The 27,942-nt window shown below is 33.4% G+C and overlaps 1 protein-coding gene across 2 annotated transcripts in view; it reads right to left on the bottom strand.

Moving 5' to 3' along the window:
- Positions 1 to 27,942, bottom strand: part of FAM13B (family with sequence similarity 13 member B) — a 64,902-nt gene that overhangs the window by 13,556 nt on the left and 23,404 nt on the right. The window contains exons 5-17 of one of the 2 annotated variants that reach the window (XM_026686800.2): positions 27,442 to 27,616; positions 26,732 to 26,873; positions 24,849 to 25,018; positions 18,542 to 18,583; positions 16,830 to 16,976; positions 15,297 to 15,423; positions 11,026 to 11,090; positions 10,059 to 10,113; positions 9,606 to 9,753; positions 6,855 to 6,920; positions 5,417 to 5,624; positions 2,100 to 2,232; positions 583 to 664 (exon numbers count right to left, since the gene is read on the bottom strand). In XM_026686800.2, the coding sequence (XP_026542585.1) occupies positions 583 to 664; positions 2,100 to 2,232; positions 5,417 to 5,624; positions 6,855 to 6,920; positions 9,606 to 9,753; positions 10,059 to 10,113; positions 11,026 to 11,090; positions 15,297 to 15,423; positions 16,830 to 16,976; positions 18,542 to 18,583; positions 24,849 to 25,018; positions 26,732 to 26,873; positions 27,442 to 27,616 (1,560 nt within the window). The remainder of the gene's footprint in view (positions 1 to 582; positions 665 to 2,099; positions 2,233 to 5,416; positions 5,625 to 6,854; positions 6,921 to 9,605; positions 9,754 to 10,058; positions 10,114 to 11,025; positions 11,091 to 15,296; positions 15,424 to 16,829; positions 16,977 to 18,541; positions 18,584 to 24,848; positions 25,019 to 26,731; positions 26,874 to 27,441; positions 27,617 to 27,942) is intronic. The other variant, XM_026686809.2, reaches the window with a different exon arrangement.

Below are 27,942 nucleotides of genomic sequence, written 5' to 3'. Positions count from 1 at the left end.
GGGACAATATGCCAATTTTGTAAACCGCTTAAAGAGGGCTGTAAAGCACTGTGAAGTGGTATATAAGTCTAAGTGCTATTGCTATTTCAGAAGTGTTTCCTATCTAACAGATAAAGAAAATGACCAAGGACAAAAAGGCAGGGGGAGTGAGATTAATTAACACCCTCTGGCAGCCAATGGCCTCCAGAGGGCTAAAGCAGGACTGATGTACCTGATCTCCAGCAGTCGAAGGAAGGGCTAATCTGAAGAGCTAGGGGGATTGGTCTATTGAACTTTTGGATGGCAGTATAGTAGCATTCAATCGCCCACAATTTTGCCAAATTTCAATCTCATGGCTCATAAAAGTCATAGGCCCAGATTTTGATGCATTCTGTAAGTTAGCCCGTTTGAGACACCTCTGTTCAAAATTTGTTTAACTGGAAGTTTCATCCAATTTAAGGTTACACTGACAAGAATTTTAGTGGCATATACGTAACGTTGTTTTAGAAAGTAGAATGTAATAATAATCAAACAGTTTCTTAACTAAAATTATCAGTAGTTAATAAGCATGAGCTGCAGAAGAGAATTCTATGAAAAGCTTACCTTTTATTTGCTTTTTTAATTTGGTAAGCTCTGTCATCCATTTTAAAACCTTTGGATTTGCTGCAATATCAGAATACGAAGGCTGCAAAAAAAGTAATTTTTAAAAAAATATAAAATTCAAAAAGAGCAAAGAAAAGGTATTTTTAAAAGGGGGCAAGAGATAACAAAAACAAAATTACTTCTTTTGTATTTCTATTATCGTAAACATATTTAATCATCAAAATATGTCTAATCATCAACCCTGTACAAGGGTTGCTCCTGTTTACCATCTATATGAAACTGTATGGGGAAATCATCCATCACTATGGGGTGAGATATCATCAGTATGCTGATGATAGTGAGCTGTACATTTCTGCTTACTGTGAATTAAGCGATGCTGTGACCATCCTCTCAGTGCCTGAAGGCTATTGAGATCTGAATGGGAACAACAGGCTAAAACTAAAACCTGGCAAAACAGAGTAGCTCTGGGTTAGGAACGCTTTGGCTCTTGGAGAAATACCATCTTTTTAGTTCTGGAGGGGTTGCACTGCTCCAGATTGACCCAGTGCATAATATAGGGGGTTCTCCTACTCAAGGAACAAATGATAGTCGGGGCCAGAAGGGCACAATTCTGCACAATTATGACTTGTGCACCAATTACACCCATTCCTGGACCAATGTGCCCTTCTCAGTCACCCACATGTTGTAACCTCCCCTCTAGATTATTGTTATGAAGCTGCCCTTAAAGAATAGCTGGAAGCTTAATGTCTACTTAGTAACAGATAAATATGTTTTGTGTGTATATTATTTTTACAATATAAAGCGATTTACATATATACTTGTTATCTGAAATGCAGTTGAATCCAAATTTATCATTATCCCCATCATCCTGAATCAGTATGAAAGGTTTGTGGATAGTAACCATAGTAACAGATGAAAGGTTATGGATAGTAATATATCATATGTTGATCCAGTTTACATTGGTAGACAGATGATTTTGAACTTTCCAATCTAAGGATGAGAGGAAATGACTATCCCAAGTCACTCAGCCAGCTTCTATGCCTAAGGGAAGACTAGAAACTGGGTCACCCTTCTACTCCAGCACTTTAACACAGCACTGGTTCTCCAGGTAATAAATATTCCTAAAGGAATAAGCAGCTTCATTTCCATCATATAGCTTTCTGAGAGGAATTTAAATTCATGATTTTCCTTATTGATTTCTTTTCAATTGATATTTGCAATTCTGCTTTAGTGCTAAGAAATTTTTTTAGCAATCAACAGAAAAAAATAAACACAGCAATACAATAGTATTCTACAAAGGAAAACAGAAGATCCTTCTTTTTATCCTATTTTTGTTCAATGAACTAACATACACACATGTGTGTGTGTTGTGTATGTAACAATTGAGAAAAGAAAATTAAGTAGAAAAGAGGAAAGAATGGAATGATGAAAAAAAAGCAATGCAAGTTCATTTTTGTAAAGTAAGAGCAAATAAATATTATCCTAAAACAGCACTGTATAATATTAAAATAATTTACCTTGAAGTTTTTGTCTTTCTCAAATTGCTCCTCAAACTGTCTTATTTTTTTCTGCAACTTTTTGACTAGCTGATATGGAGTCTTTTCTTCCTTTCTATCATCCTTAGAACTACCAAATGCTGCTCTTCGAGTTCTGAATTTGAAAGGTAAATATTATAGGTACTATATATACATATGCACACACGTATATACATACTCAGTTAAAAGAGGAAACAGGAACAGAGACAACAAAATTAATTTTTTACTTTTACAATATTGTCACCAATATTTACTATAAATTACTACTTTATTTCCCACTTCTTATTTTTATAAATAACTCAAAGTGGTGAACATGTCTAATACTACTTCCTCCTATTTTCTTCACAACTCTGTTGTGCTGAGTTGGGTTGGCTTGATTGAGTTGGGCTGGGCTGGGCTGAGAGACTGATTGGTCCAGTGTCACCCAGCCGGCTTTCATGCCTAAGGCAGGACTAGAATCACTGTCTCCTGGTTTCTAGCCTAGTACATTAACTACTAGATCAAACTGACTGCTGAAAAGATAATATGGTTAAGTTTTTTAAAAAGCTGTTAATCAATACGCTGAATACCCTTTTTCTTGCTAAAGACTTTTCCAAAAATTAGTAAACCATGACATCTAAGAACAATTATAGTACTGAAGAATCACCTTTATGAAGAAAAACAGACCTTTTCCATATAAATTGTTTAAAAAACAGATCTTTAACAAAAAAAAGTAGAGCAGAATGCAGATATAAATGGATTAAAATATTTTAGCATTCTACAAGTATTTGGATCTTAATCTTATAATTATTATGTTGGCTAGGCTTTACTAGCTTCCCAAAACAGGTCACATATTCCATGAAAGCTTATTTTTTTCTGTCAATGTACATCACCCTAATTTACTTAACATACTTCAGCTGAATGTTATCGATTTAGCTCACAGTTAGCATTTATCAAGATTTTAATGCAATATTTATTATGCTTTTCTATTCATTTTAGTTTACATGCATTAAAACATTTGGAATCTACTCATTCTTTGAAAGAAGATTCCTGGAATTCTTTTACTGCTTTCTCATATCTTTGCTTCTCTGACAAATGATAGTGATTTTAGACAACATTTCTATTTTTGTTCTCTCTACTCAATCAATCAATCAATCAATCAGTCAATCAATCTCATATTTAAAATTAGCAAATATCCAAAACTTGTTTTCTATCCATTGTACATTTAGAATCTACAATCTAAAATAATTCCATAAATCATGTTGTCAATATTTAATATTCACCATTATATCTGTGATTAAGAGTTAGGAGTAAGCAGTCAAGGGATCACATTTACTGAATGATGTTTAATAAAGATGCTGTCTAAATCAACAAAGTATTTATTAAAAATTCTCATAGAGGAATCCTGATTTCTCATTTGTGTTTAATGAATCTAAGCTGACAGTGATTATTTCTGAAGGAGACACTGGAATTATCATAGATAGCACAATAAAATGTTAATTCGGTATGAAACCAAATCTATTCAACTTGTATTATCAGATCTCCTATGATTAATATGAAGGTTTTTTCATGTTTTCAAAAAAAAAGAATGTCATGCCCATTACTATAGCTATATCTGCAGTGGCAAAGATTGTGTCCAATATCCTATCCTAGGTAAACTATAAACTATATGATCACTTTCATATAACTAAACTTAAGGCTTTATAACCAAAAATAGATACATCAACTGTCCGGCTCTGCAGAATCATAGAGATATATAAGCCATTAAATCTGACCAACTGCTTTCTATAGAAATCCCGACTAAAATATGTAACAATAAGGGCTACCTAACTTTCATTGCACAATGATTACAATAAATGAAGGGAAATCCATTATTGGGTTGCAGAATTGGTTTTTTCTCTTGCCACTGTTACTATTAAAAATGTTTCTCAATCCATTGTTCTGAAACTTGGACTCTGGAACCATAATTAGCAGATCTTGGCATTTCCATGTGACATCCCTTCAAGTATGAAAACTACAACTGTATCTTCCTTTTAGTATTCTCAGAGCTGAAGGTTTCAATCTCTCTTCATATGACATTAGCTCTAGTTCCCTAATAACAAGGATCATTCCCCAATGACCCTTCCTTGAATCTAAGTGTGGCACCACAAACCCAACACATTATACAGATTGTAAAATTAGGTCTGGTCATATAGTAACTTAACAATTGCTTAGTGATCAAAATTCTGGCCCCTATTCTGGACATAAGTCGGGACTACCTATACTGAATCTAACTTGTTTTGATTTTTATCAATTAAATTGAAAAAGTTTTTTTATTTATTTAGTTTATAAATCTGATAGATGTGTAGCTTTTAAAAAAATAAAATCTACATGTGGACTACAGTACTATAAAGATGGCAGTAAAATCTGCAAATAATTTAATGTGAATCAATAATGAAGTAGATAGAAATGACGGAAGGGGGAATACTGACATATGTTTGAAAAGAACCAGCACCTAAAACTTCTATGCTAAAACCACAACTTTTTGGCAGCTAGGAAATATGTTTCCAAAGTATTAAAATAACTGTAGAATCATGGCAGTTATATACTGTCCCTTCTTTTTGCTGCAGAGATGACTTTTGAGAAAAAGCTAATACGTGTTTGAAGGAATTTGAACTTGCTTTTTACATAAATTTTGTATTTCGTTTAAGTAAAAAATAAAACAGCTTTAAAAATAAAACATTGTGTGTGTGTGTGTATGCACACACAAGTAAATATTTATATAATACTTTATATTATTGCTTTGAAGTGAGATGGGAAGCAAACAAATTCAACAACTAATTAAATAAATATGTTTTAAAACCTCAAATGTAAAAATGTGTTCTTTTTATCAAGGCAATGAAATACAAACAATATGTAACCAGAACTGAAGAAGTGTCCATTAAAATACCACAATTTTTTATTTTTCGCAGGTGAGGAAATTATGCCCTGGAATTTCCTTTTCTTAAACTGCTACAATTTACATTAAAAAAACATTTTAAGGGAAATGTATGCATAATTAAAATCAGATTTATTGCAACCTAAGGACAAACAAGAATACAAAAGTATTAAAAATATACACCAGATTTGGAATTTTCTTGAGATACATGCCTAAAAGAACCAACATTTTTATTCTATGCCCAAGTTGCAACTGAAGAAAGATAAATTTATTCCAAACTCCAGCTAATAATAAAAACTATTCAGTGGAAAAGGCAAATTCTCTTCAAAATTCTATATCCTAATACAAATCATTAACAGTTTTTTCTCATGAACTGTATCTGTGAATGACATTAGCTACTTACCTAACAAAAGAAAGGGCTTTAGATGAAGAATCGATTTTTTCTGGATCATGAAGGAAACGCTGACTTTGTCCAAAATCCAAACTCCGGTGTGCTAATATGGGATGACTATCTAATTCCAGAGGATGATTCATTCTTCCAGCTTGTGGAGAAAGTTGAGCTTCTCCAGATTCATTATCTTCCTGCCAAGATTTAAAAGCAGGAAATGGCTCTAGAAGGAAATAAAAAACAAATGGCACTGGGATATTAGAAGACTACAGGGGGGAAAATTGCAAATTCACAATGTGACTAAAATGAATAATGAAATACACTGGAAAGCTACATGTCAAAGCAAACAAAAAGAAAATAGGGCCAATACACTTAAGACATATACAACAATCTTCCAATAAGTGTATGCCACTTAACATATTTTATTAGATAATCATCATGCATTAATATATAAACCTAAACCATGTTGTACACTAAATATGTACCATGTGCATTTTGATTATGTGCTTTAAACCATATGAACAGGTAATTTTTGTCCAAAACAACAGAAAGCACACTAAATTCCTTCAAAAGCAACAGTGTGCATCAATATATTGACATAAAGATTTTAGATAATGAAGTGCAAACCCTATGTTTCATTATAATACAAAAGACTTGACTCCTCCATATATTGATACTGAAGAATAATAATTCTATTGAAGGAGCACTGTTTGTGAAGAAAGTAAATAAATAATATTTAATATTGCACATTAAAGCTATAAATATTGTTTAAAACGTGTGTTTGTGAAATAATGTGTGGCTGTTCTAAGGAATCTGAAATATTAAAATAATCCAAGAAAGGAAAACCTTGTTATTGTCCCTCAAAAATAACATGTGTGTATGTGTGTATATTAATGTTAATACATAAACAGACATTTCCTCACTCTACCTCTTTATTTACAAACACAGGAATAGAATGACATAAATACTGTATTTGGTTTTTCCAGTGCAAATCTTATACTTGAAAGATAATTTTGAACAATACAGTGACAACACAATAAGATGTTGATTAACCCACTTATACCTGCTTCCCACCAAATACCAAAATATATTTTAAAGAATCCCTTGTTTAATATAAGTTATTGGATTACAAAAAGGCCAACCAGGCATGATGTTATGGTGTGAACTTATAAGCTGCTTTATAAGGACACCCTTCACTGGTCCAACTAGCAGAGCATGTTCCTCTGTAGCTGACAGAGGCTTTCCCAGGTTGTGAGGCAGTCTTTCCTAGTTCTGCTGGTTAAAATCATTTAATTGAACATACCAGCACGTCAACCTGGCACGTTTATATGCATATCACTGCACCGATCATAAGCCATGACTCTTCAGAAGGCAGCAGGTAAAAGGGATAATTTGAAAGCAACCATAAACCATGAAAGAGGCAGTAACTGAATGTATGGCGAACCATACTTACCCTCCCCTTCTCTCTGTAGATGCATTGTTTTGAAATCAATGAGGGGAAAAGTGATAGGGCATGGCGCTAATAAATGAAAAAAAAATGGCAAAAAATACTGAAGTGAACACATCGCACAGTTAGAACAAACTATAAATAACATGTAGGAGTTTAGCACCACATAGAAAGTCTTCCAATTGATTCTGGGCCAGGTCTAAACATGCTTCTCAACTGAATAGAGCAGTTAAAAGGTGCCCCAACACCATTCAAGATTAAGCCCTTTATTAATTAAAAGTCTTTCCAGAAGTGTTCCAGAGGTGACAAACAAAAAAGCCACATGCTTTTCCATGTTTAACAAAACACATTTCAAAGAAAAATAAATTTACACACAAGACAGATTTTGTTTACATATGTTTAAAGATAACAAACCAAAATGCAGAGAAAATTCATATGCCAATTATTTATATGTCCAACATATACATTTGTCTGAATTAGCAAGATATGCATTTTTAAAAAAGAAGCACATTTCTGATAACACAACAGGTCTAGAAATCACTAAACTAGGTCAAAATAGAACTTAACAATAAGATTAATATAAAAGAATTCAATCCGATTTGAAAAAGAGAACAGAGAATGAACAAACCTGGTTCAGGATCCAAAGAGCTTTGCAGAGTACAAAGGGACTTTCAGCTTCGCCCAATAGTAGCCCCTAATCCTTCCCTTGAAGTAATCCCTAAGGTCTGATGATATTCTTGAGCTGCGTTCAATTAATCACCCAAAGGGAAACAGTTCCATTAACTTTGGAACTGTTAATACATTGCATTTCTTTGGATCCTGTTGCCAGAGTATATCAGCAAATAAAACAAGAAGCTACTGCTTAATCAAAGAGCCATTTTAAGTAGTTATCTGATCAAAATACATATGTTTTATCCTTAGATTCAGAGGAACGTTAGAACAACCATTATTTTCCATATTATTGATTGGTTCAGTTTGCAAGATAAGCAGAAGTTCACCAATACCTTTACCACATGAATCAACAAGAGAAAGCAAGAATTACTTCCAAGCTCATTCTCAAGAGAAACTATAGTTTAATAGTTTGGCATAATGCAGCAGCCTATACCAATGATGAGAGGAATAACTTGTTCAAACAGCAAATATGATATTTCATTTTTCAAAAATAATACAAAACAGATTATATTAATGTTTTACATGTACTTAATGTACATTTACTCCTATTAGGAATCTCTTTGTGTTTCTAGAATACAACAAAAAATAACTTGAATGGCTAATCCAATGGCTGGGGAGAAATTTTATTATCTTCTCATTTTGTGGAAATATGTCCAATTGACAACATCTAGACACCGATAAGATTAAGCTACAGTTATAAAATAGAAATAGCATTTATATGGTTTATATACCACCCCATAGCTTTCTATAACACTCTCTGGGTGGTTTATAATATAGAAGTATGATTTGCATATTGCTCCCCACAATCTGGGTCCTCATTTTACTGACTTTGATAATATAAAAATCTGTTTTTATTTTTTTGACTAGTACAGCTTGCATGAGGCTACCTTTTTCAAACTATATGGACAGGCAGAACAATAATGGTGCCTCTTTACATAAGAGCTTCTGGGAGCAGCCTATAACATGCTGTCTTTTGACTGTTAATTGTATGGAAAAAATATGTTTGTCGACATATAGCAGCATTACTACGAGCAACATACGACAGGAAAAAGTATTGTAAAAGAAAAAGATAATCCTGAAATTGAATATATTGTAAAGTTTTAATATAATTTCAGCTGTTGCAGATTCTGAAATTTTCTTTAAGACATTTTCATGGAAATAAAAATGCACTTCTGCATTTTATGGTCAATACACTCCCCATCCCCCAAAAGAAGACTCAAACCCATTCTTAAATACCATATTACATATTAAATGTTACATAGAACAACAACATTAGTTTTATATTGTAAATTATAAGTTCAGTTACTTCATCAGAGACAAATATCAATGTCTAAAATAGGGTATTTGTTTCAAAATTTGCATATTTTTCATTATTCTATATAAGCAGTCATAGTTATCTGCTGGCATATTATAGCGATGGTAAATACAATGGTTGCTAAGTCATTATTTCCTACATGGATGATATGTGTTTTATCTCAAGAAAAATGATGTGCAAGAACATAATAGAATTATCACATCTTGAAATTCTTTAAAAACAAAATGGGTAGAATCCCACATCTCCCTTGATACGGTACAATAAAAAACACAGGAAGTATGACAGAGAAGCTAGCTAAGCTCCCTCATACATTCTTTTACAGTGGAAAATGGGGTTGGCATCATCCAAGTCAACATATCCTTTTCTTAGCTATAGGATTATGTAGGAGTGAAATACCTGTTACACAATTGTCATAATGATCCCCAGTAATCTCTGCAGTTTATAAATTGAAAAACAAGTATACCAAGTGGTGCACAAATATTGAAAACCACCGATTCTTTAAAAGAATTATTAGTAGAAACCCCCACTCTCACAGACTTCAAGCAGATTAACACAAATTGTTAAGAATTACTGATAACTTCAACTAACAATATTTGGAAGTTTCAACTTCCCAAATCTAATTTTTTATTCTACTGATTCATTTCAATAGACATCTACTAATATCCATTTGAAATACATTATTAAGTACAAACAAATACAAACTTATGTTGATCATGTATTTGAATTTTCAAAATTAACAATTTTTGAAAAACATCAAAATCAAGAATTACCTTCCCATTTGTCACCACCATTCACGTTCTTCAAATCAAGATGTGGTAAAGAGGCACACAGTGTTACTTCAGGAGCATTGTTGTTTTTGTTTTTCAATTCCTCTGATTCATTTTTCATATTTTGCTCAGAAATGTTGCTAACACAATCCTGTAAATAAACAATACACTATTATAGGGTCAGCAACTTCCAGCATATATGTACATTTTTGTTTTGTGGATTTCAGTATGTTTTCCTGACTGATAAAAAGAATGTGAAATATAAGCAAGCAATTAAGTAAACTAAACCTTTACAAATATATGGAATAGGAACCAGACAATAGAATGTCAAGTGCTACCTACCTGTGCAATAAAAATTAATATTCATAGAGTTAAAAAGTGAAAGTGGAAATATATTTGTGGATATATATTTAAAATGTACCTACTTACAAGGGAAAGGAGAAAAAAGAAGCTCACCAGAATCATGTGTGTTGTCATTTTGCTATCATCATCAAACGATATACAATCTTGCCTATAAAGGAAGTTAGGGAAGATTATTTCAGAATACTTATGGTAAGTCTTATAGTCTCAACTCAATATAGTTTAAAACGAAATAAACTTAGCTTTTGTCTGATAAACCAGAACAAAGAACTTTATATTTACGATTATACCCCCCAATCTACTGATATTAATACACACACAGACATAAACACACACACACAACCTAGTATCATACAACTGTGTATACAAAGCTGTAATGATAGTTTGTAAATTTAGCTATCATGACAAAGCATAGTATACAAAAGAAATGGTTTGGAAAGCATTTAAAATATTTTCTGATTATGATTTAATAATGAATAACAAATAATGGTTCCTCAATTCAAAAAATCATGGTAAACATTGTTAAATACGTTTCTTCTTGATTTATTAAACTAAATCTAAATTTATTGCAAAACTCTGTTTTACTTGTCTTGAGAAAGTGTAAAGAATCTGATTTGCTTGGTTTTGTGGAATTTTAATCAACGGTAAGTAAGATTTATAAAATAATTTCATAATATAAAAATTAGTTGACACAAAAGAAAGCAGATTGGCTGAGTTCAAGGAGACAGAAGTTTTTATACAATATGAAATTATTTTCTTACTTGCCTCTGAGCTTTTTCCTACTAATCACTAATCACTAATTTAAAATATGTTAAATTAATCTTTCTGTATCCTGTAGCACAAAATAAGGTTACAATCCTGGGTCTAATACTATCAACTGACTAAATATGCTCAGTCCTAAATATCCTGAGTATAGACATTTTATATGTTCTTTCAGCAACTTTCAGATAGATCTCCTCATACTAAGGAAACTAATTCTGGAAAACAGTTCCTCATAAAGATAACCTTAATAAAAAGTATCTTGCCCCAAACCCAATGTTCTCATGTATACTGGAGTACATACTTATTTCCAAAGGATTCTTTATCTTCACCTCCATCATCACATGGCTTCAACAATACGCCTGCAGCCTATTGGTGAAAACAAAGACCTTAGCATGGTAACCACCATTCTGTTTTAAGAAAGGAAGAAAGCTGCAACATTCTGTGGTTCTAAGGGAATTTAAAATTTATTTAAAACTACTTAGTTACTTTAACTTCTGGACAAAAAACTTTTGAAGTGCCCTGCTGAAGTATGCTAATGTAGATCAATTTGAGGCTTGAAGATGTAAACAAAATACTAACAACAAGGATTCTGAGGACTTGACTCTGCTTATGCAGAATGAGCCATCTGCTGGACTCTAAAAGATACTATTAATCCTTGTTACTAAATAAAGCAGCAGCATGCACAGAACGTTGCAGGCAGAAAGCGCTCATGCCACTAATAAAGACACACAGTTAAAACTGGCTTATCTGTTAAATTTTAATTTAAAAATCTGCATTTAATACAATGAAAAAATCATATTAAAAGTGATTACTGACTAATCCTTATGGACAGCTGATAGAGAAAAATACGCATTTCACTGCTAAGCAGTAATAGCGCTTCTTAATATAGCCTCTCCTCTGTCCCTTGGATCTGAAGATAGCTAAACATACTTCAGATAGTTTTAAATCATTCACTCTTTTCCTTTTTAAGTAAAGCACATTTATACCCAGGATATAAAATGAGGGCAATATTCAGTTTCCAAAGCCCTAACCCAAATGCTGAAAACATGTAATTTTTAATGTGACAGAACGAGAATTTTAAATAATTGGAAATAATCATTTAAACTGAAATAAATTATATGTACGTTCTGACTCCATCCATCTTTTGGAATACAATTTCCAGCACATTTGAAGGCCAAATGTCAATATCATCCTAAACTTGTCAGATATTTCTGATATTAATGGGGCTAAATTTTCAAATAAACAAACAGGCCACTGTAGAAAAACTTTTCAGTTTGAAATAGGTACTAAAGTCAAGTTACTTCTCTCAGTTTACGGTTTCTTGATTTGTTTGGTTTTTTTTTTCATTCTTCAATGTTGCTTTCTGAATACTACATACAAAAGCCACATAAATATTATGCCATTCCAGGAGTAATTTGGCAGTTTTTCAGAAATCACGCAAGGAGTTCTGGAAATGATGTTCCAGATGAAACTTGTTTATTTGGGTATTACAACCCCCAAAGCACACTGAACTACTTCCAGTTTGGAGAATTGCAAAAACAAACTCCACCAAACCATCCTTGAAAGCGAAAATCTTCAGAAAGTTAGCATGGTTTACTGGAAGAGCAAAACAGTCTTAACATTCTCCAGAATACCCTGTCTCTGGAAATTAAAAAATTTGCATATCTCTAATATATATTTTTTATTTCTATGGCTTATATCAGAACCTATTTACTATCATTATAAACATATGCATTCAATTTCTTGGCTCTTTTGATTTGAAGCATTTAAAAGGGTTCTGTAACAGTGACTAAAATAACAGCATGGTCTTATTTATATCCGTTATAATGGAAGGAAGAGCAAAACTATTGTAAATCACAACTGAACGTTATATAAATACTAATATTTGCATTTTCCAGATAAATTCCTTGAAAGAATACATGTAGGATTCTTAATGCAACTACTTTTATTAATATTTATAATATTAACATAATGGTAGCATGCTAATATTATGTAAATCTTAGCAAAAGAAGTTAACAAATGATTCTAATATTAATATAAAGATGAATAATTCAGCTATGCACTGCTAGGGTAGTATGGTAATTGAAAATCCTCTGCAAAACATGCTAATTTATAATGAGGAGGACTACATTAATTAGTTTCCTACAAAGCTATTATCTTCCTTTAGAAGAAAGTGGTAAATTAACTATAGACAGTCATTTTTTAATTCTGAAATTTTTCTATAGACCTGAGGCTTTTTTACAATAAAAATGCCTTTTTACCACTCTGTAATTCCTTAATTCAGGATAGAGTCAGGGCAACTGGATGGAGCTGAGCATTTGCTGGCCAGATGCCCTTCCTGACACCATGCACTGCAGATTCTTTCTTTCTTTCTTTCTTTCTTTCTTTCTTTCTTTCTTTCTTTCTTTCTTTCTTTCTTTCTTTCTCTTTCTTCCTTCCTTCCTTCCTTCCTTCCTTCCTTCCTTCCTTCCTTCCTTCCTTCCTTCCTTCCTCTCTCTCTCTCTCTCTCTCTCTTTTTTGCGCCCTAGGAGAGAAACATTTGCTGCTATGTAGGATTAAACTCTCAATCTTCCAAGTGGGAGGCAAGTGTCTTCACCACTAGGCCACCCTGCCACTCGAAGCTTTTCTACAGTGTCTTTGCTAATTTTTCCTTTAACTTGCATTCACTCAGAGGTAGGATTCTTTTTTTTTTTTAAAGGTATTTTGCAATATTCTTGAGAGTATAGCTCTTGAAAGAGCATGTCACATAGGACAGGGCAAAAATCATATATTTTGCAGAAGAACAAATTCTTTCAGGGCAAAAAAAGACTTAGGCTAGCAGGAACAAAAAATTACTGCTTAAGATTTGCAGCAGTATTCCAATTAGTCTGGACACTAAATATATAGATATAAGGAAATACATATCTGTAAATATCTTCAAACATGATCTAAACTTTAGCCTTCATTTTGGGTTGGAGGTGGTGGTCCCAGGTTGGTCAGCTGCTTTAAATTTCTAGGCCTTGGTAAAAGTGTTCCCTGGTGCCCTCTCTTTTGGTCTTTTTATAAATATATATTGTATGACAGTGAAATGCTTTTGATCAGATTCAAAGGGAAAGAAGTGCTTCAAAACATTCACAGGTGTACACACTGAATCTGTCAACAACACTTTAATATATGTGTGTCTTTTCCAAAGTTTACGGAAGGCAGTTATTCACACTCAGGAAAAGATATAGCTGCTTTAAGTTGCTGAGAAATGCTATGCAAGTTCCCAGCTCCTAAACATATTTTCCCCTTCAAAACAGAAGTGATGTAGTGAAACGGCAACAATATTTGGAACTCACGTGCACAGGATATAGCAGACATAAAATGGGGGATATCCTGTTAAGTAGTCTTGGGGGGGGGGTCGGAGCAGGGGCTGACAAAATGTGGGACAGTAACATTTTGGACCTAAATTTTATGGGAGCAACATTCCAGCTTTGTAGCAATTTTCCCCCCTATAACAATGAAGGTTTAAACATATTTTTTTGATAAATGACATATATTTCCCAGGAGCAAGTAAGAATTAACATAGGTCTCTGCAGACAAAAGAACAAGTTTTTCTGGTAGAATCCTGAATTGTCCTGAAATGATCTGATACAACTCCCTGCTTAGACATCATGTTGCCTGGATTATCTTGAAAATATCTTTTATTTTCAATCCAACTAAGTTCTTACAGGAATAAATGTATCAAATTTATATGTGTTCTTTAATGGATATTTCACTTGGCTTCTGGTCAGAGTAGAAGACAAGGAGAAGAATGGCAAAGTAAACAGTTTTAATTGGAATTAATTATGTGAATGCTTTAGTTAAAAAATTAAAAATAACAGGTGAAAAGGTGAAAGAACACAGGGCAATTCATATTTTACCCCAAGGGCATGGAGAGTACAGTCTCCTGAGCCAAAAACTAAAGGAAACTTGAAAGAGTGTAAAGCTTGCTAGCATATAGATGGCTTTAAGAACAAGATATTGAATTTGATGGACATGTTTAATGTCCAGAAGTACGGCACTGGATTCATCTTCTGCATGGAGAAAAAGCAATCCTCCTATCTATTGTTACATGAAAATGACAGAACTGTGCTCACAGGTGTTCCAAATGAGTGTCTAAAAGCAAAGCTCTTATAGCTTGGACTACCATTTGCCTTTTCAAGCTGTATTTACAGGTGTATGGAGCACTTGCCAGTTCAAGTTCAGTTTCAAGAGAGGAGGCAAACTCTCGTTCCATGGCTTGGATGACCTGCCTAGCAGATTGCATTAGACTCACATTCCCCACCCAGAGTTACAAAGAAGAATCATGATGGTCTATGACCATAAAAAATACTTCATTTAAAAGGAAGAATACAAGCATAGTCTGGAGACTCTCTTATATCAACAAAGAATGGAAAGTGATGATATTGTTATTATAGCTACTTTACAGCAGGATAACAATATAGTTACAAAACAAATACTAATAGTATTGCTTCTGGTTATATTTCAGATTGCACTAAAATATTTTCAGACTACAGTTACAGGAAACAAAACTCAAAATGCATGAAGCATATTTTATGCTACTCTTACCTGATAATTTTCTTTTTCCTCAGACACAGGTTGTACAATTTCACTGTCTAATTTAGTGCAATTCACTGTTTCAGAGCAGTCTCCAAGATTCTCATAATCTTTAGTAATATTCTTTTCAGTATCATCCCTAACAAAAGGAACAAGATGCTAAATAATGAATTTTACCTGCATAAAACTATCTGGTTATGGGTTTAGGTTAAGGACTTTAGGCATTTACTATTTTGGTGATCATAATATTCTGGATTAATGAAATCAGAATATGTTTATAATCTGTACAACTGCATTCAGAAAAGAAAAAAGTAATTTCCTAATATCCATTTATTATAGAATAAGATGCTCATAAATGTTATAGCAGAAATACATATAACATTCTATTTTGGGGGGAACTTAATACTGTTCCTACCATATCCAGCCACAGGCTGTAGATACTGCAATGATCCTTAGACTGCTATTCCCCAAAGCAAGGAGTTTAGAACAGGGATAGAAAGAAGCATATGTTGCAGTTGGTTGATACAAGTTGATCACACTGAAACCATTATGAAACAACGTACATCTACGAAAAAGATGCTACTGTCCATTCAAACACATTACTTGAAAATTAGCTTCAGAAGAAGCAGGAGGGAATGAAACTTTCCACTAAGGCTAATATATCAAAGAATGGATCTAAAGATGCTGCGGGTAGTCCTCCACTTACTATCATTTATTCAGCGACTGTTCAAAATTACAATTCTAAAATAATGGACTTATGGCCCAAAGTTATTGCAGCACAGCTACATGACAAAAATTCAGGCACTTGGCAGCCTGCCTATACTTACAATCAAGGGGCACATCACTGCCCACTTATTCGTTTGTATTTCATATTTCTTAACTGCCCATCTCCTTTTGGCTGCCCTGCACCCTGCTTCACGGGGCGGTAAGCAGTCCTGCAACCACATGGGTCTGCAGCTGCTTGACACACACATACACCCCAGGAGCCTCAGCAAGCAGCAGCAAGCATTTGTGCGCCTATGGTGTCTTGCTTTACGGCCACTCTCACTTATGACAGACATTCTGGTGCCAATTGTAATGTAACAGTATTCTACTCTGTGGAATCATTCAGTTTGGGTATTTTATTTGCAGTTGGCTAACATCACTGAAAATACTGTCAGTAACAACAAATTATAATCCTTATTTAATTAGAATGTCCTGCAGGTAAATCATCACCTGCCACAATTGGACAGCAACTATAAAGTTCCTTGTTTATTCTTACAGGAAACTAATTTGAAGTAAAACGCAACAGAGCATGAATCAGGACACTGTGAAATATCTTATGAAATATATTAAAGATAATAGAAATGCTATCAAATATCTTCTTCTTCATTATCATCACTATAATCATCTTTATTCATTATCCATACTATCACTATCACATAGTGCCCAAACACTGCAACAATAAAATTTCATTTTATTTATTTATTTATTATTTAAAAATCATTTCTATTTAAAATGATTGGTTTTTGTAATCAAGTAAGCAATAGAAAAAAAAAATCTTACCGGTTGTTAGATCCTTTTTCATCTTCCTCAATATCTCCTTCATGACACACCACTTGGTGCTGTAAATTCTTGAGATCTTGATCTATGCTGCTCTGCAGATCAAAGAGATGTTGTTCTACAGCTGCTCTAATTGTTCTTTCCAAGATACTTGAAAAAAAAAACAATAATATGTATTAATAATCTATTTTCTTATGCATTGCTCAATTTTGTTCCTAGCAAGCAGAGGATGTTCAACTGAAAAGAAACTAGTTTATTCATTCACTTTTACTACCAAACAGACTCAGAGAATGTGCTTATGTTACAAGAATAAACTTTTCTCAAAGTTTTGAATTAAATTGACTGTTATTATTGTACAGTTCAAATAAGACAAACAGAAAGAAAAGCTAAAGTAACAGACTACAGAAAGAAAAAAAACCGCTACAATCAAAACAAATCCCTTATACGCAAAGGATTAAAGTAAATTCCTTTTTAATTCCAACTGAAAGCAGGAAAAAATTTAAAAATTAAGTCCAAGAACCATCCATCCCATATTCTGATTCAGCATATTTTTCTATTGATTTTTAATTTTAATAGGAGGGAAAACATTACTTGAATTAACCCTCGATCAAGTAAGCTGAAACAAGTGAGTATATCCTAGTTTGCTAACCTACTGCTCCCTCCTTCTACCTGCATTAAGTTTTCACTTAAGGAAGGTCTTCCATCATATTACTATTTGTTCAAGCTTTCTTAAAGAACAACATTTAATTTATTCATTGTAGACTAGTGCCTATTTATCGCTTTATTTACATTTGGTTCCCTGTATCCGAAATCTCATTTTATTAACTGAAACATTAATATCAATATAGATACAAAAACAATGATCATTATCCATAAAACACTCCTAATCACTAGTTATATTGCTGTGATATCATGAGTTTTTCTGACGCTCATAGTTCAAAGTGATACAATGAAATCTTGTACCAGATTTAGAAATGGAAGCACATTGAGGGCAACCCAAAAGAATAGCAACCCATCTGAGAATTGGTGGTTTAAATTGTGAATTGTACAATATAAAGGTATAATTTAAAGAGGAACTAAAGAATACAGAAAAAAACAAATGTCAAGAGAACAAGAATTTAGGTCAATACAAGTCATGTGCTCTTAAATCAATAATAAATGTGGATATATGGAAGATTAGGAAAAGAAAAATTGGGGCTAAAATTAACAGATATTTTAAACAGTCATTCAATATTCATTCCAAGTTTTTATCTATACTACAGTCAGCCAGATCTTATTCACTGAAAGCTCAACATTGCAAAGGTTTCATAACAATACAGGCAGTCCTTGACTTACAACCACAATGGAGCCCAAGCTTCCCATTGCTAAGCAAGACAATTGTTGTCCCATTTTACAACTTTTCTTGCTACAGCTGTTAAGTGAATCACTGCAGTTGTTAAGTTAATAACATTGTTGTTAGGTGAATCTAGCTCTCCCCTGGACTTTGCTTGTCAGAAAATAGCAAAAGGTAATCACATGATCCCAGGACACTGCAACCATTATAAATACATGCCAGTTGCCAAGTATCCGGACCATGGGTGAAAAATGGTCATATCACTTTTTTTCAGTGCCACTGTAACTTCAAACAGCGACTAAACACATAGTTGTAAGTCGAGGTTACCTATATACAATGCAATCATGAATATTTTCTACACCAATGGGGAAATTATACTTACTCTGCAGAAGCTGGCAAGATACTTAAGGGAGAGAGATGAGCACTGCAATAAAAAAGATACACAGAGACATTCAGGTTTCAGTTCATTTTAGTATATTGAAATGATGTTCAAAAAGAAACCTAGTATATCAACGACAGGTTACTAACACTAATACAAGCTTTAGAATCAGGCATAATTCTAGTTGACCAGGTTATGAGTTACCTTTGCCACTCTTAAAATTTTCTCTTTCAGCATACTTAAAATGCAGTCCTTTAACATAACTTCTGCAAGCAAAACAGTACAGCAAAATAATAAAAACTACTAATAGAACAGACCCAGATGTTGATCTCAACAATAACTGTTGTTATTAACCTGTTATTATGTAATGTAAGGAAAGCCTGTGCAAAGTATTTCAAGAAGTGCTCTGCAAAGTGTATTAACATGAACAAAACACCTCTATTTGAAATGTTAACACAGTCACATCCTTTCTAAGCTGCTTTAGAAGTTCTCCTTAGCGGCCTGTGCACAGAAACAGTGTTTTTATAAAGGAAAATATGTGGCCTAGTTTCTTATAAATATTTTGAAGACAGCAGAACTATCACTTTGCTGCTGTTTCTTGAAAAGATGACGTATGAAAGGAAAAACTATATTCTTTCCTCCACATAAAAAAGGGATGTGTTTTTCTTCCTTGCCCTTCAAATTACATGAAGAAATTCAAAATGCTTTTTACAAGAGGTGAAAAATAACATTTTAATTTCCTCCCAGGAAAACATGATATGAAAGAAGAGTGTTTTAATTAACATAGCAAGCGCGTTTATAGCAGCACAGCAGGGTGTAACATATGAGGGAGGACTTCTTATGACTGGTAAGAAGGCAGTTTTATTCTCCCTTTAGATTAATATCTGAACACTTCCACCAGAAAAATTGAGGCTATTTAAAGGCAGCAAAGCATTACTTCTTGGGGAAAAGTAGTAATACCAGTATGTTCAAGGTACCATAATCAAAATATGTATCGTTCTCATTAAATTCTATACTTTATTGTACTTGAGTTTTCAAAATATTGTACAAACAAAATATAGGAATTTTTAATGAAAGTTCTTTTGAAATAACTTCAATTTTGTGTTTCCTAAAAAAACAAAAGGACTACAGGGATTTTTAAAAAAAACACTAGATAAGTATGTCATTTAATCTTTTGTCATGTTGTTTTCCTACAGAATCTTTATAACAAACATTTGTAAATTGTTAAAAATATTGTGCATCTGTTCAGTATTGATCTAAGTAAACATGATATAAAATAGAAAAAAAATAGAGGCAAGCATAGTTCAGAAAGTAGTAAGTCAAACATCCATAATTTCATGAAGTATAAGAGTAATTAAACAGGGAAGTAGCCTCCAAACAAGAAATTTTAGTGACTTTGCAGGTCAGGTAAAAAGGTCAGGAGGTTTCACATGCAAGTTCAACTGAATGTCTCAAGAACTCAACATGAATAGAAAATGTTTGATTGGAAGCTCTAGTCAGTTTTAAGTATTGAACCAGGGAGACAAATAATAGAGAAGAACATTATATAAAGCATACGTTCACTAAGATCTAGCTACATAAAAAAATTATATGGTTATCTATTTTGGGAAAAGTAGAACCAAAGGTTTTCCATTTCGGGTATAAATGATTTTAGTAGCAGGACTACAAACAAATTTTGTTCTGTAACAAAAAAAAACAAAAAAACAAAACCCTTTAAGATCCTAGCATACCTACAATGTCATAATGTCTCTAAGTTAAAATACAAATTGCAAAGCTTTAAGTATTAAACTAAATTAGTTTTACAACTGCTTTGTTCGCTATAACAAAGGCCATCTCATTTTTGCTTATACATAAAAATATGTCCTCTAATTATTTTTTCCAAATCAACCTCTTCCTCCTCCCCCCCCCCCCTTTACTAAGCAACTGTTAATTTTGGAATGGAAAAACAAATGTTTTTCATCTATTGTAACTAATACAAACAAGCTCTTAACCTGTGACATGCAATGAAGTACTTAAGTAGCATTAATGACAAGACAGGACTCATTAGAAAAGTCCCTGATATTGGGAATGATTGAAGGCAAAAGGAGAAGGGGGATGGCAGAGGATGAGATGGTTAGATAGGGTCATCAACTTAATGAACATGAATTTGGACAAACTCAGAGAGGCAGTGGAGGCCAGGAGGACTTGGTGTGCTATGGCTTTGGGATTATGAAAAGTCAACATGATTTAGCAACTGAATAACTTAAGCACTATATTAACACTGTATTATATTATATACAGAGGATCAAAAGAAAGTTTAACAAAATAAAATATTTCAACAAAATTTATAAAAGAAATGAAGGAAATTAATTTTTAAATAAGCAATTGAATATTCAAAGTTTATGTAAGGTACTTTGATCAGCAAGCATTTTATTAAATTATATACTATATAACAGTTACATTTGACAAAATTCTAAACTTTTTTTAGTGCTTCCAAGAAGGGGGGAGGCAAAACCTAGTCAATAAACAAAACAGTCAACACTGCCTCCCCTATTTCAGCTATCTTCAATGCAGTGATTATTCTCAAAAAAAATAATATCACTTCCAAGCCTAAAAAATCTTATTGCTTTTACAGTCTCTTTCATTAGTTTTACAGATTTTAGTATTTCAAGCAGCAGCATTGCTTGGGTGAATTCCTGACAAAGAATGACACAGCATGATACAGCATAACCATTTTAATGTTGTCATAATCTGACAAAATCATGTAAATATTCATAAGCATTATAATTTTAATACCCCAAATAAACAATTAGGAATACATGAAGGTTTATTCTCTTTAAATATCATAGATTATGTGGCTGCAGGGAAATAGCAGTGTATAGCAGTGCATATTTCCAAAGCTAGTTAGCATTTAAAAGTTATTTCAGTTCTATCATGCAATCCTTTAAGTCAGCTTACCTATATAGTATAACTTTGTAAGCCATTTTCATTATTTTTCTTATTCCAAATGAACATTTCATATGAAAACACTTCATTAGAAAAAAACTAAACAAATCAGCAGTCTCTGTTGGCTATTCTGCTTGCTTAATTTAAGTAGTTGCCTCTAAAATAGCACTGAAGTACTGCACTAAGTCCTGCAGTCTACATAGAAAAGACTGCAACATGAGGTCACTACTGACAGTAAGCTGCCCACAATCAACATTTTACTTCTAATAGGCAACTCCTGGATACAAGATAGTGGATCTTAAGGGCATCTGAACAGATTTGCAAATTTTTCCGTTTAAATCATCACAGAAAAATGTGAAATATATGTCATTCTAATTTCAATTATTCCATATCGTAGCCCTTAATAAGCCCTTAATGCAGCCAAAAAATGGGAAACTCAGCTCAAACTGCAATCGAACTGGTTTATCCAGCTATGAAAGTAACTAACATTCATCAGTAGAGATGAGTATACAATAAAAGTATCACAGAATGCATTTGCTTTTGGAGGTCTTCTAATCTAACCCCCTGCTCTGGCAGGAAACTCTATACCATTTCCGACAAATAGTTGTCCAATCTTTTCTTAAAAACCTCCAGTGTTGGAGCAGCTACAGATTCTGGAAGCAAGACATCACACTGATTAATAACTGTCAGGAAACCTCTCCTTAGTTCTAGGTTGGTTCTCTCCTTAGTTAGTTTCTACTCATTGCTTCTTGTCCTGCCTTTAGCTGCTTTGGAGAATAGGCTGACCCCCTCTTCTTTGTGGCAGCCTCTTACATATTGAAACACTGCTATCATGTCACCCCGATACTTCTTTTCATTAAACATGACATACCAAATTCCTGCAACCATTCTTCATATGTTTTAACCTTCAATCTCCTAATCATAAGAGACAACAATAAACGCATCTTGAGTTTCCCTTCCAATTCTCTTTAGTGTTATTTATTATTCATTACAAGATATTAATTAATCCTGCAATTATGAAGACAGAACTATCCAATTTATGAAACAGAGGTGAAGACATTTATGGTATCAACATCTAAAAGTAAATACAAATCTGACATACAAATGTCAAACATTATCTAGACAATTTATCTTCAGTACATAACAGATTGGCAATGAAGTAACTATAGAAATATGGCTAGCTATGTATGGATTTCCACTGTGCCCTCAGTTAAAAATTATATGCAATGAAAAGGTTAAATCCTGAATTAATCGTTGTGTATGTGTATGACAAGAAAATGAATACTGTTTTATACATATGCTTTTAATGTGACCTAATACTTATGAAATAATCAGAAATAAGTATTAAAAATAGCTGGGCATCACCCTATGTACTCTCTGTCCTCTTTTTAAATGATATTGTAAGATTACACTGTGCTCCCCCCTCTGGAATATTCTCCCATCAGAGGTGAGATCTGCCTTCATACTCCTGACCTTCCGAAAGAGCCTAAAAACTTGGTTCTGCTACTTGGGGCCTGCTACACTGGGCGTGGCTGATAGGGTAGAGAAGATTCTCATCACATCTTGGTTCTTAACTTTTAATCTTTTTATTCTAATTTTAATTGTTTAGCACTTTTTAACTTTTTATTAAATTGTAAGCTGCCCAGAGTTGCTATATTAGAAAGATGAGCAGCAGAGACATTTAATATATAAAAAGAATAAATACAAAAATAGTATTTCCTATTTTTTGGTTCATAATAAATTAGTTAGCTGCTATATTAAGGCTGCTATATTCAAAACATATAGGGACACGATGGCTCAGTGGCTAAGATGCTGAGCTTGTTAATCAGAAAGGTTGGCAGTTCAGGCAGTTCGAATCCCTAGCGCCACATAATGGAGTGAGTTTCCGTTACCTGTCCCAGCTTCTGCCAACCTAGCAGTTCAAAAGCATGTAAAAATGCAAGTAGAAAAATAGGGACCACCTTTGGTGGGAAGGTAACACGTTCCCTGCGCCTTCAGTGTTTAGTCATGCACTGAAGGTTTAACCATGCTGGCCACACGACCACAGAGACGTCTTTGGACAGCGCCGGCTCTTTGGCTTTGAAACAGAGATGAGCACCGCCCCCTAGAGTTGGGAATGACTAGTACGTATGTGTAGGGGAACCTTTACCTTATTCAAAACATGCAGGGTATAATAAACAAAATGTTATTTGCCTACAAAAAAGACAATGTTAAATGGGTTCTAACACTGATTTTTTTTTCATTTAAAAGCCTTGTGTCCATTTAGGGATACACTAGGAAGCAGTTGAATATTGAGAAACTATATGGAATTACAGCAAATTGTCAATTTCATTTTTCCTATTAAGAGACCATGTAACTTTATTTAGTAGACACAAATATGGGATATTGTTTTGACTTCATCTAACGTTCTATATATTAATATACCCTTATTTCCCTCCTTTTGTTAAATTATATGTTAATATTATTACTCACAACATCAACATATTAAATCAGGCTTGTCTTCAAGGAAACGAATTTGGAGTCACAACAGGAATTGAAACATCACCCTCCCCAATAGTCCCCAAAGCAGCAGTCACCAACTGGTGGTCCACTGACCACTGGTAGTCCTCAAGAAAATGTCAGTGGTCTGCAGAAAAATTATTTGCATTTTTATATTGCACTAAATGCTATTTATCTTTTTTAAAAATTCATTATTAGTGGTCCGTGGGATTTAAAATTATGAATTTAGTGGTCCCTGAGGTCTGAAAGGTTGACGACCCCTCCCCTAAAGCAAGCTTAGAGATATCCCCAGCATCATTATGGCAGAAGCCATGTTTACATTTACATTTTGCAGTTTTCCCTCAGGAATCAGGCTAGCTACAGTTGGAATGCTGGATCCTAAACATTAACTAAATTCATGTTACAGTCTTACAAAGTTTTTTTTTAACCATACATAAAGCAACAAATGAGTCAGAACTTTCAAAAACTGTTTCAAACTAAAGTAAGTGTTAATTTTGGCTCATGCAGAGTTCTTGAATGAAACCATAAAAACACAAAACTATTACTTCATTAAATTGTGAATTGTTGTATGAAGCATTGATATCCTGGAATTTTGTCATGAGTCCATAATTCAAAATGCAACTATTTTAAATTATATTTTGCATTATAAGAGAATCACTCAGGTCTAGATGAAGAAAACTCAGGTCTGAGATCTTTGTGTCGATTTGACTACATTACTGTATCTAAGTCTGACTTCTGTGACAGAATGGTTGGAAAGTTGTTTCCAAAATTTTGCATAACTAAAACCCTAAAATTCAAAATCCTTCAAAAACAGAAGCATATATACTATTGAAGTATAGTACAGTGTACTGACTCGTAATACCATCCTTACTATCTTTGCTGATACCTTGTTGAGGCTGAAACATTACATGACTCCAGGATGCTCTCCATCATATCTTGAGGCTCTGTACCTTCCCTATATTTTGGATCCTCTGTGTTTTCTTCATCTTCCTCTTCTTCTGGCAGTTCTTCAGACTGCTCAAGCTTTATATCATCTTCATCCAACAAATCATTTATCTTAAAAAAAAACAAAAAGAAAAACAAGTAACATCAAGATCCCATTTTCTCAGATAAAACAAATTATTAAATTACATATACAGGAGGGTAAGTATATGTTAAAAATAAAGTCGATCAAACTTTACTGATATCTATGTTTTGGATCTCAACTCAACAAAGAATACATGTAATCATTGAACCCCTGGACTCGTAGCCAGGGCTATGATATGTAACTTCAAGCCAGCATACAAGAAGGAAATCAAAGATATCTATTCTTTGAAGAAAGGCACAAGATTTTTAAGACATTTAATGTGGACCTTTTTTAAGTAAAGCACATATAATATCATGAAGAGCAGCATTGTTCTCTAGCTTAATAATACTGAAATCTCTGCTCTCCTTATTTCTGAAAACAATTAAATGAAATCTCAATCTAACATCGATGCAATAGACTAAATTTGTGTTCAAATTCAACCACCAATAGGTAAGTCATCTATTTCCAAAGTCTGCCTGGACACACTGATTCTGTGCATACATATTTTTCTTGCCTCTTACTAGCTTTCGTGCTTATTTTCCCAGTAGGAGACAGAGGGTTAAAGAGTAACATTAAATGAACTGGTTTGTATAACTATTTTTCACACTGCACTTGCAGAGAAAGAATTTTTACTTATTTTATTGTGTTTATTAAATTTTTATGCCACCCATCTCCCCTCTAAGGTGACTTAAATAAACACAATACATATAACTGGAGCATGCTATAATTATTATTACTCGATGAATGAACTGAACAAAATTCTTGTTTGTTAAACCATGATTTTGTCTTAGTTTAAATATCAACAATTAGTTTAAATATCAACAATATTACAATCATGGCACTGCACATACTTTTGCAGTATGTTGCATTTTCTCAAACACTATGTTTGAGAAAACGCAACATACTTTTCCTCTCTCGTGTAGCAAAGAGAAGAGGGAAGTATGAAGAGTATGACAAGGCTAGACTTGTTCACGTCTCATTAAACCATAGATTAGCGTTAAGATTCCCCCATGAAAACTGGTTTTGTTTAATAATTGAGTAAAATAGCTAATAACTGCATTTCTACAAATAGAACATTACTTCAGAATTTTCGTTTTGGCTACTCTCTGGAACAGTGATCCCCAACCTTTTTTATGCCGCGGGCCGGTACCGGCATCAGCTGGGCGCCGCCATCTTGTTTTGATGAAAAAGTGCTTCCGGTGAGCTCACCGGAAGCACTTTTCATCAAAACAAGATGGCGGCGCCTATGTTTCAGTGAGCTTTTCCGGGTAGAAATGGCTTTCTACCCGGAAAAGCTCACCGGAAGCGCTGGGCGCCGCCATCTTGTTTTGATGAAAAAGTGCTTCCGGTGAGCTTTCTACCCGGAAAAGCTCACCGGAAGCACTTTTTCATCAAAACAAGATGGCACCTAAGCAAACCAGCTGCCCAGTAGGACTTGTTCCACGGACCGGTACCGGTCCGCGGACCGGTGGTTGGGGACCCCTGCTCTGGAGTATATAATAAATAACAGGGAAATAGACAGCTATTTCAAACATCTTCTGCATATGGTAAAAGAAAAGTTAGGAACATAAATAAAGCCCAATTATACTAAGTATACTAACTAGAATTTATAAACAAATCTCACAGTACATTATACAGCAAAACATTTCTATTTTTATATATGATAAATATTGTATCTATCCAAAAATGCATTAGTTTCTTACCTGCTCAGTTACTGAACTTAAATCATTAGATGAGAAATCTTCCTCTTCATTTTCAAAGAGTTCATCATAATTCTCTAGCAGTCCTGCCATTATTCTGCTCACAAGTTCTTGCTCTTTCAGATCCTCCACATCTGTGTAAATGCTTTAAGAATGTCCAAAACTAAATTCATGTTTTTAACATTATTTTATCAAATGTTGTTAATATTTCCTACTCCAGGATTACCAGAGGTAAAAGTTAAAAGGGACTGCCTATATACCATTTTCCTCTCTAAAGCTAGACAACCTTGTAAGAGCACCATCTACAAGAAATTACCATTTTGGTTTGTCTAACAAACAGGGCCACTGCATGAATTAACTGGTTCAGTTTTGCCATTCTGAAATTAGGAAGAATGAGATCTATTCATCACACTAATCAGAAAATGATTTACTATGCATTTTGAGCATCTAATATAATGGCGGGATTATACCTGAAAAAAATAAGTAATGGGCAGATCCAATATTTACACAAAAATTGAGTTTTCTTAAAGTAATTAATTAACAAAAGTTTAGCAAAACCATATAATTTTAACATAATAATGTTTAATAGAATTTGCCAAATGGATAGAATTAAGGAAGGTAAAATAAATTACTGAATTGTTAGATTACATGAGAAATTTCTTAAATACACTTTTACTCTAAAGTTTCATTAGGGGAAGGGAACAATATCTTACTGAAAGACATCAGGACCAAAAACTGCAGCCAATGAAGTTGCAGACCAAATCTCTTCATGATGTGATGCTACATTAGCTAAAAATCTACACAGAAACTTTAATAAACTGTAATTCACAGGCGGAAGTTGTTGCAAGAGGAATCTTAATTTTCTTCCAAATTCATCTTCATTATAATCTGCAAAATGTGATAGAATTTTCAATAAATTTTAATGTACTGTTCCGCATTTGATAAATTTCAATTCAAATACCAGAATGACGTTTCATGCAGAATTGTTCAATTCCATTTTAAATAGAAATGTTATTTTTAAGTAAAAAAAAAACTTTTCAGTAATTGAACATTTTTCACCTCATTTTCTGCCCCTGATTTTAGTAATCTTTCTTATCATCTCTATTTTGTTGTATAATTATTGGTTAGTTTTATGTTATCTTTATCTTTGTCAGATGGATTTAAATTAATAGATATATACACAAAATATATTTTAATATGTATTAAAAACTCCC

The sequence above is a fragment of the Notechis scutatus genome, chromosome 2 (assembly GCF_049901735.1).
Source record: "Notechis scutatus isolate UNSWTSFEM ecotype Mainland chromosome 2, rNotScu1.2, whole genome shotgun sequence".
NCBI classification, from domain to species: domain Eukaryota; kingdom Metazoa; phylum Chordata; class Lepidosauria; order Squamata; family Elapidae; genus Notechis; species Notechis scutatus.
Note: the sequence above shows the minus strand (reverse complement) of the source record. Positions and strands in the feature narration are given on the sequence as shown.